The sequence below is a fragment of the Cervus canadensis genome, chromosome 21 (genome assembly GCF_019320065.1).
Source record: "Cervus canadensis isolate Bull #8, Minnesota chromosome 21, ASM1932006v1, whole genome shotgun sequence".
NCBI lineage: Eukaryota > Metazoa > Chordata > Mammalia > Artiodactyla > Cervidae > Cervus > Cervus canadensis.
Window position 1 is genome coordinate 53,190,352 of NC_057406.1, and position 15,242 is coordinate 53,205,593.

The 15,242-nt window shown below is 43.8% G+C and overlaps 1 protein-coding gene across 1 annotated transcript in view; it reads right to left on the reverse strand.

Moving 5' to 3' along the window:
* The window catches only part of NUAK1 (NUAK family kinase 1), a 74,599-nt gene that overhangs the window by 29,205 nt on the left and 30,152 nt on the right, over positions 1-15,242 (reverse strand). The window contains exon 2 of the mRNA XM_043441629.1: positions 12,894-13,014. Coding sequence (XP_043297564.1) covers positions 12,894-13,014 — 121 coding nt within the window. The remainder of the gene's footprint in view (positions 1-12,893; positions 13,015-15,242) is intronic.

Here is a 15,242-nt window from a genome sequence, read left to right on the forward strand (position 1 = left end):
TGCATTTCTGTTGGGAAGACAACCAGTTAGGATTTGATCCCAAATGTATGTGACTCAAAAGCGTACATTCTCGTCATGACTCCCCACCACCTTCCTCCATCATAAGTTTACCCTCCTTGCCTAATACTCAATAAAGACTCTCCTTCATTAACCAACATCACTCCCTTTTCTGAAAATACTTGTTTATCAGCCTATCTGAAGCATTTATCTGAGCATCTTGCTACATGATAAAGGGGAAACAAACATAGCATAAGACATTGTTTTTTGGAGGAGTTGCTATCTAGTTGAATAAAACTGCAGTCCTAATGAGATGGATGAAGCTGGAGCCCATTATACAGAGTGAAGTAAGCCAGAAAGACAACATTACAGCATACTAACACATATATATGGAATTTAGAAAGGTGATAACGATAACCCTATATGCAAAACAGAAAAAGAGACACAGAAATACAGAACAGACTTTTGAACTTTGTGGGAGAATGTGAGGGTGGGATATTTCAAAAGAACAGCATGTATACTATCTATGGTGAAACAGATCACCAGCCCAGGTGGGATGCATGAGACAAGTGCTCCGGCCTGGTGCACTGGGAAGACCCAGAGGAATCGGGTGGAGAGGGAGGTGGGAGGGGGGATCGGGATTGGGAATACATGTAAATCCATGGCTAATTCATATCAATGTATGACAAAACCCACTGGAAAAAAAAAATAATAATAAAAAAAAAAAAGGAAAAAAAAAAATTGCAAAAAAAAAAACAAAAAAAAACTGCATGCATGCATGCATGCTAAGTTGCTTCAGTTGTGTCTGACTCTTTGCAACCCTATGGACGGTAGCCCACCAAGCTCCTCCGTCCATAGGACTCTCCGAGCAAGAATATTGGAGTGGATTGCCTTTCCCTTCCAGTACTTACAATTAAGGGCTAACCTGTGAGATACAGACTTTAAGTATCTAGATGATCAGAGAGGAAGATGGGAAAGGCATTCTAAAAGGGCCTGCAGAGATTCCTAGAGAAAACAAGGGTGGAACTGAACCATCAAAACGCCTTGCATTCTGTTTGCACAAACTGGTTTTACCATTGTCTCAGCAAATCCTAAAATATCCAGACTCTCTCCTTTTTCTCCTACTGTTCCACAGAAGGGCCTTCTTTCCAGACACTCACTTGAAGTATTTGTCCTGTTTTCTGTTTATTTTCCATTTCAAGGGAGAGTGGAAATTGGTTACTATGGTAACAGCTACTTCTCCCAATTAATTCTGAATTTCATCAGATGTTGAGTTTGACAGTCCAGTTCTGCCTTCTGATTGCCTGGCTTTCACAACCTCCCTAATTACCCGACTCCTAACCATTCCCTCCTGCTGCCCTCAGGGTTAATAACACAACTTGTAGAACTTGAGAAAATGCATATGATAAAAACAATGCCCTGGCCTGGGAGAAACGCTGATGAGTGAGATCTTGGGATTTCAACCATCCACTGGCTGCTTTAGAGCCAAAAAGAGGCCATTTAGGAAGAAAATGGGCTTGGGAAGGGAGAGGGTGGGAATCATTTAATGTTCCATGAGAAGCAGGTTATAAAAATTAGAAGCTATCATTCTGCTTTACATGTAACCTCAAGAGAGGCAGGCAGGATTTCCATGGTGGTCCAGTGGTTAAAAATCTGCCTTGCAATGCAGGGGATGTGTGTTCGATTCCTGGTCAGGGAACTAAGATCCCACTTGCCTCAGGGCATAAGCCCACATGCCACAACTAAGACTCAATGCATCCAAATAAATTAAAAAAAAAAAAAAAAAAAAAAGAGGAAGGCTCATTTGTTAGTTTTAAGCAAAAAGCCAAGGGCCTAAAATGGATCAGTCAGAATTCTTTTCACGCCTTTGCCTTCCATTAGCTCCATTTTCTAAATCAGTTCCAGGATGCTGCCCTTCCCTCCGTGGTGGGGCCTCCTCACATTGCCAGCATTTTTATTACTTTCCTAAAACCTCAGACCATTCCACTCCTCGGGGATGCTCTTTTGTTAAAGTTCAGAAGGACCCTCCCAGAAAGCCTCTTTCTTTTTCATTTCAGAAATAGAGTGATCTTTCCTTTGCAAGAATTGTCTGCAGCCTAATTAGGTCATTTAGTCAATACAAGATTCATTCTTCAAGAGTTCCCTCCCCAGAACTAAATTTCAAACACCTCATGGGCTCACGGCTTCATAAAATGGTCCTCTAATCCCTTACATCAGAAAGCCTAGGGCAGTGAGAGTGAGAAAAATAACCTGAACTGGCAGCTCTCCCATTGCCCATGAGTTGGTCAGAGTTGACTCAATGTGTTTCCTGGTTTGGACAATGAAAGGCTCTTTAATTCACTCATTGTCTTTTCTTAAACCAAAACTCTGGATGTTGGCTGGCATGCCCAAGGAGAACCAGAGCCAACCAGGCCACCCACAGCCAGCAGTGGACTCCACAGAAGGCAGATGAAATAAAAGAAAGTGTATACACCACCTAAGGAAGAGCGGATACAAAAGGCTGGCCAAGAACCATTCATCAGTGTTATCTGAGGGGACCAAAGGTAAACACCGGGATGGCAGGAAAATAGCCAGCAAAGAGGGGTTGTGTGGGAGAAGGACGTCAATCAGGGCACCATGGTGGACCAACTATTGGACTCCATCCTCCTCCAATGAACTTCTAGAAAAAAGCATGCATCTTCAGTTTGGGCAGTGAAGGGGTAGAAATCCCATCCTCTGTGAAAACAACCTTCATCTCCCTCCCCTGAAAATCACCGTAGCGGACTTCTCTATATGGTTTCATTCCACCTTTTTTTTAACTTTCTATTTTGTATTGGATTCCTTCAGGATCTAACTTGCAGAGTCTGAGATTTCTTTGATTTGGGAATATGTGCTCTGTCCCCTCCTGTAATTCCTGACAGTGGGTTCATCTGGTAACATGCGGCTCCGAGATTGCTTTGGAACTCCACTGGAAACTGAAGAATGGACTCCAGTTAAGAGAGGAAATCAACCCTGAATATTCCTTGTCAGGACTGATGCTGAAGCTGAAGCTTCAATACTTTGACTACCTGATGCAAAGAGCCAACTCACTGGAAAAGACACTGATGCTGGGAAAGATAGAAGGCAGGAGGAGAAGGGGACGACAGAGGATGAGGTGGTTGGATGGCATCACCAACTCAATGGACATGAGTGAAGGACAGGGAAGCCTGGCATGCTGCAGTCCATGGAGTCGCAAAGAGTTGGACAAGACTGAGCGATTGAACAACAATTCTGTATTGGAGTATAGCCCTTGGACTGCAAGGAGATCCAACCAGTCCATCCTAAAGGAAATCAGTCCTGAATATTCACTGGAAGGACTGATGTTAAAGCTGAAACTCCAATACTTTGGCCACCTGATGCGAAGAACTGACACATTTGAAAAGACCCTGATGCTGGGAAAGATTGAAGGCGGGAGGAGAAGGGGACAACAGAGGATGAGATGGTTGGATAGCATCACTGACTCAATGGACATGGGTCTGAGTAAACTCCAGGAGTTGGTGATAGACAGGGAGGCCTGGCGTGCTGCAGTCCATGGGGTCACAAAGAGCCAGACATGACTGAACTGAACTGATAGCCAATTAACAGTGTTGTGATAGTTTTCAGGTTCATCCTGCCCTTATCACGTAGGGTGGAGAAGTCAGACTTGCAGTTATCACCTTTCTGGTCCTGGTCACTGCCTGACCCTCCAGGAGAGGCTCAGGACTATCTTTCCAACCCTAAATCTGAGTCCGCTTCATTGGACAATAGGGTGCAGCGTTTAAGAGCCTGACTCCCAGAGCCAGGCCACCTGGGTTCAAATCCAGGTCTGCCATTTACCCAGCTGACTTTCCTCAGCAAGTTACTTCACCTTTCTGTCCCCTCAGCTTCTTCATCTGTTAAATGGAAGCTTCTAACCTCATTTTAAGGATTACCCCAGCACACAACAAGTGAAGACATGCCTGGATCAAATCCAGGATTATTATGAATCTGTATTGGCAGAATCCACTCCTGAGATTGCATTTGTGCCCTTGGATAGTAGAGGGGTGTGAGAAGACAGGAGATCGTGAACTAACACTCAAAGGCATCAATACTCGGCAAGCCTGACTCTCTTAACTAGGGTCCATTCTTCAGTTCCCAGTGGTGTCCCAAAGCACCGATATCGATCTTGGAGTCACACCTACCAGATGAACCCACTCTACAGAATTACTGGAGTGGGCAGAGCACAAATTCCCAAATCAAAGAAATCTCAGACTCTGAAAGTTATAAGTTACAGTTCATCAAGTACAATGCCCCTTTCAGGATCCAAATGCCCCTGTAGGGTATGATCATTGTAAAGATAAGTCTCCTACACTCCATGAGCCTTCCTAATACTTGCAGCCTTGGCAAATTTACAGAGACATCCCAGTTCATTTCAAAAGACTGTATGTTACATGGCAATACAGTTCCTTTTTTTTTTCTTTAAAAATTAGCTTCAAGTACAAGTGGTATTATTTGAGGCACTAGAAAATATTGAATTCCAGGAAACCCGAGAGGGCGAGGTTGGACAGCCAGGGAGTAGCATTCGCGTTCGGTTGTTTTATGTCTAATCTCCAGCCTCTAGAAAAATGACTTGGGTGTAATCAAATGAAAACAATGAAAATAATACACTTGAAGGTCAAATAGCTAACTTCATAGGAAACTCATTAGAAACGTGACTGGACAGATTCATAGCCCAAGAGCTCGTTCGTCCGATTCTAAGTGAAGAAAACTCTCTGGGGGCTATGCAATTGATGAGGGGGTGGGTCCTCCATTTGGATCCAGTCTGATGAGAGAGACTTCATGTGGAACTTGTGAATCTGGCAGCAGAGGGAGTGTGTTAAAATACTCAGCAATTCGCCATGGGTTCAGAAGAGTAAACACAAGCATAACACACCACTTTGCCAAGTTCAACAAACTGTTTCATGGGGCTCTGAGTCCCTGATGAGGGCAGCAACCAAATGGCTGAGGAAGGAAACCCAGGCCCAGAGGTATCGCCCACGGCTCACTGGTGACGACTGCCAGACGCACGTTCTGCTCTGGAATCCACTGATGACAAATGATCGGACCAAGACAACCGTTTCCTCCTAGCTGGAGGATCAAGCCAATCTTTCTCAGCCTGGCCAATTAAACTGAAATCTCTAGGGGTGGCATCAGCATTTCTTCTTACAAACACCCCATGAGATTCTAATGTGCATCCAGAGCTCAGAATCACTGACTTGGGCAATCTGGCCTCAACCCCACCACCACCCAACAGAAGTTTCTACTCCAGCCAGCAATGACCTCTCAGATCTCTAACATCACATCAAGAATAATCAGTATGGCTTATTGAGCATGGACCTCAGACCATGCTTAGCAATTTTATTCATTATCTTTTCTTTTAAAATTTTTTTAATGTGGACCATTTTTAAAATCTTTATTGAATTTGTTACCTTACTGCTTCTGGCTTTTTTTTTTTTTATGCTTTGATTTTTTGGCCATAAGGCATGTGAGATCTTAGTACCCCAAGTAGGGACTGACCTGCATTCCCTGCGTTGGAAGGTGAGGTCTTAACAACAAGACTGCCAGGGAAGTCCCTCCCCATTAGCTTAATCCTCACAATCTTATAAAGTAGCTAGCTATTGACCTCATTTTATAGCTAAGAAACCAAGCCTCAGAGAGGTTAAGTCACTACCCCAAAATCACACAGTAGTAATTGCAAAGCAATTGATTCATTCAACTCTAAGCCCATTTGGACAAGAAATACATACTTACCCTACTAGACCAGTACCTGGAACATAGGTGCTTAATACATTCTTGTAAAATGAATGAATGAATGAATGACTACGGAAATGAAGAACATGGGGTACTATTAGTGACCCACAGATCTTGTTAGATCAATTCAGTCATCCCCTGCCTTCAAAAGGGCCAAAGTCCAGATCTGATATTGCCTGAAAACCCTAGATTAAGGTTTTTTCTGCCAGAGGAGAAAAGTGTTAATTGCTTCTACTACAGGTGTTTCCAAACCATTGATGCTCGCAGCTCAGCCCTGCTTTGGTTTCCAATCTAACCTACTGAGCAATGGTTATTCTAACATGATGCTTCTCAAACTTCAGAGTGCATTAGAGTCGCCTAGGGAACTGGCTATTACACAGCGCATCAGGCCCAGCTGCAGGGTTCTGATTCCGTAGGTCTAGGGCGGGGCCCAGGAGACACTGATGCTACTGGTTCTGAGTCTCTGTCAGAGAACAGTGCTCAGATGTATTATTCGGCTGTTTACTGGGATCCTGCCACCCTCAAGGGTTCTTTTCCAGGGCAGCAACAGTTTCTGCTGGGTTTGTGGAAGCACGTTTTATTGGCCCAACTATCTCTGGCCACAAGTTGTGAGGGAGGAGAAGGCAGGAACACCCTTCATTGAAGCCTGGATTTTTAAAGCAGTGATTCTTCACTAAGAGACAAGCAAACTCTTCACCCTCTGAGCCCTGGGAGAAGCCCATATCCCCTTCCAGAAAGATCTAATGGAATCTCAGAAGGCACAGTTTGCTTGAGAAAGCATATTATGTTTCTAAGAAGCTGGAAGGAGCTTTTAACTGATGTAAACTCATGCAAGACGTCTCCATGGTAGGAGTTCTGAGAACTGAGTAGAATACAGTCTCTTTCATGCCTTCTCATGGGCAGCAGGTTTAAGGCAGATGGAGCCAGGCCATGAAACTCGCATGATTATCAAAAGAGACACATTTGCTTGCGATTTTGTTTCTGAAGTTTTGAGAGACTCTCCCAAAGGCAAGCAATCACAGCTGACAAATGCCAAACAGCCATCCAACTTTGTCCCAGAAAGCCAGGCTCCCTCTTACCTAAGACAAGGGATGTGATGAAAGGGCTGGCCAGTTCTGGAATATCACAATGCAAAGGGCCAAGAGAGAGATGTAATCTTACAGGGCCAAGAAGAGAGATTTCCAGGAACAAAAAAACCGAGGGCATCAAAGTGAAAGCTGCAGCCCAATCTCCCCCACTCCCCACCTTTTTGCTTTTACATGCATGACTGTTACCAGATGGGGTGCTGATTCCCTGAAGTGTTATGCAGCAAGACACTGCTACATGGTTTTGCAGATTTGAATCTCCGGGGCTTTAAAAGGGGAAATGGGGGTGAGACAATGTGCCTTTGATGTTTGAACTTGGGTCCTGAAATCAGAACCCCAGGCAAAAACCGTTTTTATCTCTTCCATCCTAGGCAACCAACTTGAATGCTCAGGCGGGCACTTCCTTTTCAGCTATTCTTTCCTTATTGTCAATTACCTCCCTGCTGAGAGAATGGAATCCCTTTGACTGAAAACAGGGGTCCATCTTGAGACGGGGCCAGTGATTTCTTTCTTCCTTTTCTCTCTTGATTAGGTTACCCTTAGCATCACACGCCAGAAGGTAGATGTCTATCCCCTTTTATTTACTTAGCATTAGGAGCCAGTGATGGTTTATGTTTACACAGAGTTGACAAATTTGAGGGTCAATCACATTCACCTACCGGTCAACACGAGAGTAACCCTGGGGTCTGGTTCAAGAAAGAAACATTTGAAAGGAATTATTTTTGAGATTTGGTGACCAGCAGCACTGATTCAGTGAAGTTGCAGATTTTATGAGCCTGCAGGTATTGTGTGATGGTGGTGTAGTCGCTAAGTCATGTCTGACTCTTTGCGACCCCATGGACTATAGCCTGCCAGGCGCCAGTACTGTGAATAGTATACAAATAACTTACATTTCCATGAACTAATGCTCAGAAAACACTTGACCAATGAGTTCACCAGACTGGGGACCCAAGCTTCTTCTTGAGATATATGCAGAATTATTTTCTAAGGTACACACCAGGCTGAGATTGAATGCTCTCACATATTTAAGACAGTAACCACTATGAAGGCCAAGAATTTTGTCATGACTGCTATTATTGTTTCTGGTACTGCTGCTGTTGCTAGGGTATGTCTTGTGTGTATGTTTGTGTGTGTGTGTTTTAAATCACAAAGGTCCTTGTTTAAGAAGAAATTGTAAAGTTCACCTGGCTAATGTCCCAACAGCCACTTAGATGCTTGGGCACTGATTTTTCACTCCAAAAATTAATGCATCTCAGCACTAAGCTAAGGCTTCTGATTGGCACATCAAAACAATCAGCTGTCAAGAAGAAGGTTCCCCTTTCACTCTGTGAGCTGCAGAGAGACCAGTGTATTAACTGATAAACTCAGGTTTCACCACCATTGCTGTCATCACATTGCCCCTGCCATGCTCCAAGGTTCAAAAGCCAGGCTGAGGGGGATGCCTGGAGCACAGTGGTGGGCTGCAGAACCAGCAAAATATGACATGAGGTCGGAGATCCAGGGCTGAGGACTGGCAGAGGAAAAAAAACAAATGGGTAAGAAGAACTTTGTGCTAGGGCCATCAACTAGTCAACATACTCAATATTATAAGCTGAATGTGCTGTGCTTAGCTGCTCAGTCATGTCCAACTCTTTGCAACCCCATGGACTACAGCCCGCCAAGCTCTTCTGTCCATGGGGAGTCTCCAGGAAAGAATACTGGAGTGGGTTGCAATGCCCTCTTCCAGGTATAAGCTGAATATCCTCCCCCCGAAAAAGTTCGTATGTCAAAGTCCTAAACACCTAGCCCTTCAGAATACAACCCCATTTGGAGTCTTTAAAGAAGTGATTACGTTAAAATAAGGTCATTAGGGTGGACCCTAATCCAAAATGGGCTTCCTTGGTGACTCGGTGGTAAAGAATCAGTCTGCCAATGCAGGAGATATGAGTTCAATCCCTGGGGGAAGGTCCTCTGGAGGAGTAAATGGCACCCCACTCCAGTATTCTTGCCTGGGGAATCCCATGGACAGAGGAGCCTGGCGGGCTACAATCGGTGGGGTTGCCAAAATGACTAGTGACCTTCTAAGAAGGAGAAATTTGGATACAGACACATACAGATGTGAAGATACACAGAGAAGACAGCCATCTACAAGCCAAGGAGAGAGATCTTAAAAGAAACCAACTCTATCCACACCCCAGTCTTGGACTTTCAGCCTCCAAATCCAAAATAAATTTCTATTGTTTAAGCCGCCCAGTCTGCGGTAGCAGCCCCGGCAAGCCAACACACCCAGCAAGTCATGAATCTGCCTCAGTTTCCACAGCCACAACATGGGAACACCTGGGCTGATCACCTCCTGGGTAGGCTGCAGGGATCAAAACAGAGTAGGTATGGGAGAGCTCTGTGAACAAGGCAGAATTCTACAGATAACATCAGGATGTCTAACCTCACTCTAGGCGCTGCATTCTCGGGTCCTAGACAGGGGACAGATAAAGTCACAAGACCTGGAGACTCTGGGGTCACAGGCGGGGGGTCACAGCTGGAACCACACTTTGGGGATCACTTGTTCCTAACCCCTTGGGAAGGGAGGGGAGCTGCCCTCCTCCACAGTTATTTAGTGGATGTGGGAGAAAAAGGACTTGTGTGGGAGAAAGGAAAGAGAACAGAACAGAAACTGGAGATCTCCAAGAAATTAAAAGGAAAAAAAAAAAGGCATATTTAAATTCCTGGGAGTTCTCTGGATTAAAACAATACCTTTTATTTGTAAGGTACACTGCTGGTCACAAAACTCTTAAAGGCAATATAGTTCTTTTTAACCTATCTGAGGTCAGGAAGGGCTTCCCTAGTGGCTCAGACAGTATAGAATCAGCCTGCAATGCGGGAGACCTGGGTTCAATGCCTGGGTTGAGCAGATCTGGAGAAGGGAATGGCGACCAACTTCAGAATTCTGACCTGGAGAATTCCATGGACTGTATAGTTCATCCTTCTCAGAGTCTGATGAAAGCTATGCATTCACCCCCTACCTATAGAAAAATAACTCATGAACTTAACACATAAAACATTATATACCAACATGGTCCCATCCTGCAATAATGAAAATGCTCTATATCTATGCTGTCCAATATGGCAGCCACGAACCACAAGGGGCTGTTGAGACACTTGAAATGTGGCTAGTGTGACAGACCAACAGTATATTTTATTTATTCCAATTAAGTTTAATTTAAATATCCAACTAGGACTAGTGACTTCTGTTTTAGACAATACAGTTATATACTATTCCAAAGGATTTACAGACCTCTGCTACTCACCCCTGAAACACCCTTGTCAATAGACCCCACATTAAGAACCACTTGGGATGAAGCTGACACAGACTTCACATCAATGACCTTTTGGAACCTACCTTGTATATGTATGATCTCATTTAATCCTGCTGCCAAACCCTAGGAGAGGAGTAGAATGGCTATCCCCATTTTATAGGTACAGTCACTGAGGCACTGAAAAGCCAACCATCCTGCCCAAAGTCTCATGTTGAGTATGAGAACTCAAGCTCTTCCTTGACTCCCTAGACCAGTTCAAAGGGTTTTAGAAATTGAAGCCCTAGCTCTCACCTCAGGCCTTGGTAGAAATTATTTCTAGTCACCCAAAGAACTTTAATTCATGCAGATACCCATCTTTAAAGTTACAAGCAAAGGCTTCTCTCCTGGAAGCCACCAGCAAGGGCTGAACTAAGGCCATTTTGACCTTGATAATAGTATACAATTCCACTGAGGTTCATCTCTGGCTTTCCTTTGGGAAGCGGATAGACTCCTGTTTCCCATTCAGCCTGAAGAATTCCCAAGGCCAAGGAGGGCATGATGCTAATGAAGAAGTAGGCTTCTTGATGCCAGATTTCTGTGACCACAAACTGTCTCCCAAATAAAGAACTGGAAACTTCACGCTGGATTAAAACTCTGCCTTCCCGGCAAAGAAGCCTTCAGCTCGAGGCCAAGAAATCTCAAACACAGAAGTGTGCACAGAGCACGTGACCCACACTGGTCCATGCCATGCACAGTGGCCTTCAGGTTTCCATGTTTCCATGGCAACTGGACCACAATGGGCAAAAACACTCCACATTTAATAAAATTCACTTCCATCCTGCATTTTGTATCAAGACTCACTTCTCACTTCTGGAAATTCCCCTCAATTACCAGGCATATTCAGATTTGTTTCTATCAGCCTGGAATTCTCCTTTTATCAACTCTTCCTCAGGCTTCCCTGGTGGCACAGTGATAAAGAATCTGCCTGCTAATGCAGGACACGAAAGAGATGTGGATTTGATCCCTGGGTCAGGAAGATCCCCTGGAGTAGGAAATGGGAACCCACTCTAGTTCTTGCCTGGAGAATGCCATGGACAAAGGAGCCTGGTGGACTACAGTCCACGGGGTCGCAAAGAGTTGGACACGACTGAGCACACACAGGCATGCAATTCTTCCTCAAGAAAAAACTCCCTTCAAGGCCCAGCCTGGATGCCATATATTTCCATGAAAACTTCTAAGCTTAGGTCTCCATGGTCCCAGAATATATTATTTACATATCTATAGCAGGCTCTTACATTTCTAACAAACCCAATTTATGCTGATACTTCTGGTCCAGGGGCTGAAATCAGAGACTCACTGCAAGAGATGTTTGTAGAATGAATAAATGACTGAATAAACATAAATTTCCCCTAAAACCTTATCCCCAAAGGCCCCAAAAAATGAGCTTTAGAAAAATCAAGATAAAAGATATTACCAGCACTTACTTCTAGATGAGGAGCAAAAATAGAAATAGCAGGGGGCAAAAAAAAAGAACAGCAAAAATCAAAAGGGAACCAGAAAAAGGAAAATTTGAAATATCAGAAAAACTTTAGGGTTACCATCTGGTTTCCTCTTAGCCCTTACTGTATAAATTATGATGAAGAGATAAGAAGTTAAAAATAGGTTTATTTTTCTGAATGATGTATTAAAAATATTCTGTAGAACTGTTTTGACTCAGTAAGTCCAAGACTAGGACTATTTCACAAGAAAATAATCAGAAATGAATGTAAAAATGGTCTACAAGGAAAGCCATTAAAAGCCATGTTTATTATAAGCAGAAATGTGAAACGATTTATATATTTGACAAAAGGAGATAGAGCCAATAAATTATGGTATGCCCATAAATGGAATACTATAAAGCCTTTTTAAAATGTCCTTATAGGGGAATATTTATTCACATAAGAAGAGATGTATGATATAAAAAATGAAAAACAATAAAGCTAAAACCCAGTATAAACAGTATGATCTCATTTTGGATAAAAAACACATACAGATATAGAGAAGTAGATACTAATCTAAGTATGGATGCAGAGCTATTTATCTAACTAATAATTATGTTAAATTTAAGTTATATTTTGATCATTTTTGCAATAAGCACATGTTGCTTTTACAATTTTTTAAAGGATTTTTTTTTAAATGTGAGAAGTTTATTTCTTCCTGTGAAGGACCACAGAAGTGAAGCCTGAGCACATATATAAGCTTTTTCCGTCCCCATTTTTCACCAAACACCAACAACGTAAATTCTATTTGTAAAATATCTGTCACACCATCTGATCCCTCTTCTTTCTTGGTATTTCTTGGACCTGTTGGAAATTCCTAACTCAAAAAGGCTAACTTTCAATAACTAATGACATCACCCCTGAAGCGTCAGCTTTGGGGAATGACATTTACAACAGATTCACCATTACTTGGCCACCCAGAAAACTGCCATTTTCCAGAAACCATGGGTGTCTCACACACTGGCTGTCAATAAGGTGGGTTGCTTAGCAACTGCCAAGAAACGGGAAGATGGAAGAAGGCACCAGCCAGAGCTATTTTATGACCAGAGTACACTGTGCTACATGTGTCTGGTTGCATTCAAGGTAACCAAATAAGAGATAACACCCGGCTATTTTTGCATCATGAGGAAAAATACTTGGCTCCTGCCCAGAAGGGCAATTACCTAAAAATCTTGGCAGGCCCCATGGTATGAGAAATGGTAACTGATACGGGGGTGAAAAAAAAAATCACTGACCTTCATAAATACTGATGATATGAGGATGGTTGAGGGATGACATGATCTCAATCTCTCGTCTGATGTGAACCATGTCTTGTTCATCCTTAATTTTGTCCTTACGAATGGATTTTATAGCCACCTATAAAGTCAGGAAATGAAACGTTACTCAGAGAACTACACAGATGCAAATCAGCCATTGGGAGAGTTTGGAAAATAAATACAGATGTTACTTGTTGGCAGAACTGACAATAACCAAAACAAAACTTCGAAATACCCCCTATCATGTCTTTCATTTATAGCAAAAACACCCTTCTCCAGACAACAGAAAACATCAGATTTTAACAGCCTCGGTTTGGGATGGTGTTTTCCGCCCCCTCCCCCCACAAAGCAAAGGGCTCCTTCAACAGGGCCAGGTTCATTTACTCTAGGAATCCTGATCCTTTTTGAAAAAAAAGAAAAAAGGAGAGCTTGGTGCACAGGAGGTCGGTGACTAACACCAAGAGATGAAATTAGCACCAATCGGCCCCACCGTACAGCTGCCACAGTGATGAACAGAAAAGGCCTTATTGCATGGCCTGTCTGGAGGCCAGTTCTGATTAAAGCTTGGATTTTAAGACTTTTAGCCTATACTGTGCTAATGCAATTGCTCAGAAGCCAAATCCTCCCTACATCCTTCCTCTCACTAAGGCACCTTTGATAGCACGTGATATGACCAAAAGGCTCTGCTAAAGAAAAAAAATCAGAGTAAATCCAAGAAAACAAAGCTAGACTCCCTGCCTGGCCCCAGTTGATCCCAAAGCTCTGTGCCAAAGTCGTCTGCAAATCCAAACTGTAGAGAATTCCCAGGGCCACGACACAGAGCACTTACTCAAAAGAAACACAGAAATTTAAAAAAAAAATTTTTTTAATTTTTTTTTAATTAAATGACAATGGGAATCTCATAGGGAAAAACTATGTTTGCCAGTGGATTCATCGCTGCTCATAAACAAGTTGGTTGGTAATTTCATCTGCCCTGGCTCTACGGGGAGCAAAAACTACTTTGTTGGGGGCGGGGGGCGGGTTATCCATGGGTAAGAAGGAAAGCTCGCCAAGGGTTTTGCTGCCAGCTCTGAAAGCCTGCTTAGTTCCCTCCAAACTGGTCCTCTTGTGACCTCAGCCCTCAACTAAGCACTCTTTCTTGGAGGAAAGGAAGTAAAACCACCCCTCGGACTGCAAAGGCATAAAGCATTCTGGAGAAAAAGGCCTTGTTAGCAGCCGCCCAGGGTCACACCTTGACTATATCTCAGAGTCAAGCAGGGGCAGTCTCCGCAGGAATGCACTCATAGCTTTATGAACATCTGCAACTTCCGACTTGCAGCAGATACCCATGCAGCCCTAGACACGGAGATGTTTCCATAAAATACAACCAGTCCAAGAGAACTAGGAAACTCATTATTCTTGATTTTGCTATGTGTTGGTTAGATCAACCAGCAGGTCCCTGGATTTCTCTTTTGCAGAACTTTCCCCAGTTGTCATTACATCCATATTGGTGTCATTACTACACTAGTGGGGATCTTATTCACTGCCTGAGCTCCAGAGCTTAACAAGAGGCCGGGCACATGGCAGGCCTGAGGAAACACTGAGCATGGGCAGAAAGGGAGAGGGAAGGAAAGGGAAAAGGAGGGAAGGACAGTGGAGAATGGGGAGGCTGATGCTACTGTACCCAGACTGAGAAGCCAGACCAGGGAAGTGACAGTTGAACTGAAGCACAAAAGGAGGGACCATTCCAGTCGAACGTCGCCACCAAGACAGGAATGTTAGGTTGATGGCTTAGGATTTCTTTGCATCCTACCTACGGGGGCAATCGAGGAATCGGGAAAGCAGAGGAGAAATACATGATGCCCTGCTATAAATCCAGGGGCAGGCAGCATCTGCCCTACACTGTGGGTGGACCACATGGCTGGAGACAAAAAGAGGCTGCACAAAGATGAATGAGCTTCCAGCCTCAAGGCCCCCTTTCACCAGGGTGTCAGGGCCCCCAGCTCACCCGGGCCCTCACCTCAGCCCCATTCAGGACACAGCAAGAAAAGCCTGCCTTTGCTTACGTCAAATGTAAAGACATGACTGGAAGGCTTTATTGTATCTGAGCGGGGCCTGCAATGCTGGGAGCCTGCTCTGGAGGAAGCCGACAGTGAACACACGCAGGCCAGGGAGGATGTGGGTGGCTCTTGGACCAACTCCTGCATTCCTTTATGAACTAAAGATGGGCTGAGGGGAGAAACCACCCCTGTGATTATGGAGCAGGCTGAACTTGGCCTTGAGGAGGCCCTATTGTCAAATGACAATAGAAATAAATTCTTTCACCATTCAGGGTCAGGCAAGGGTAGT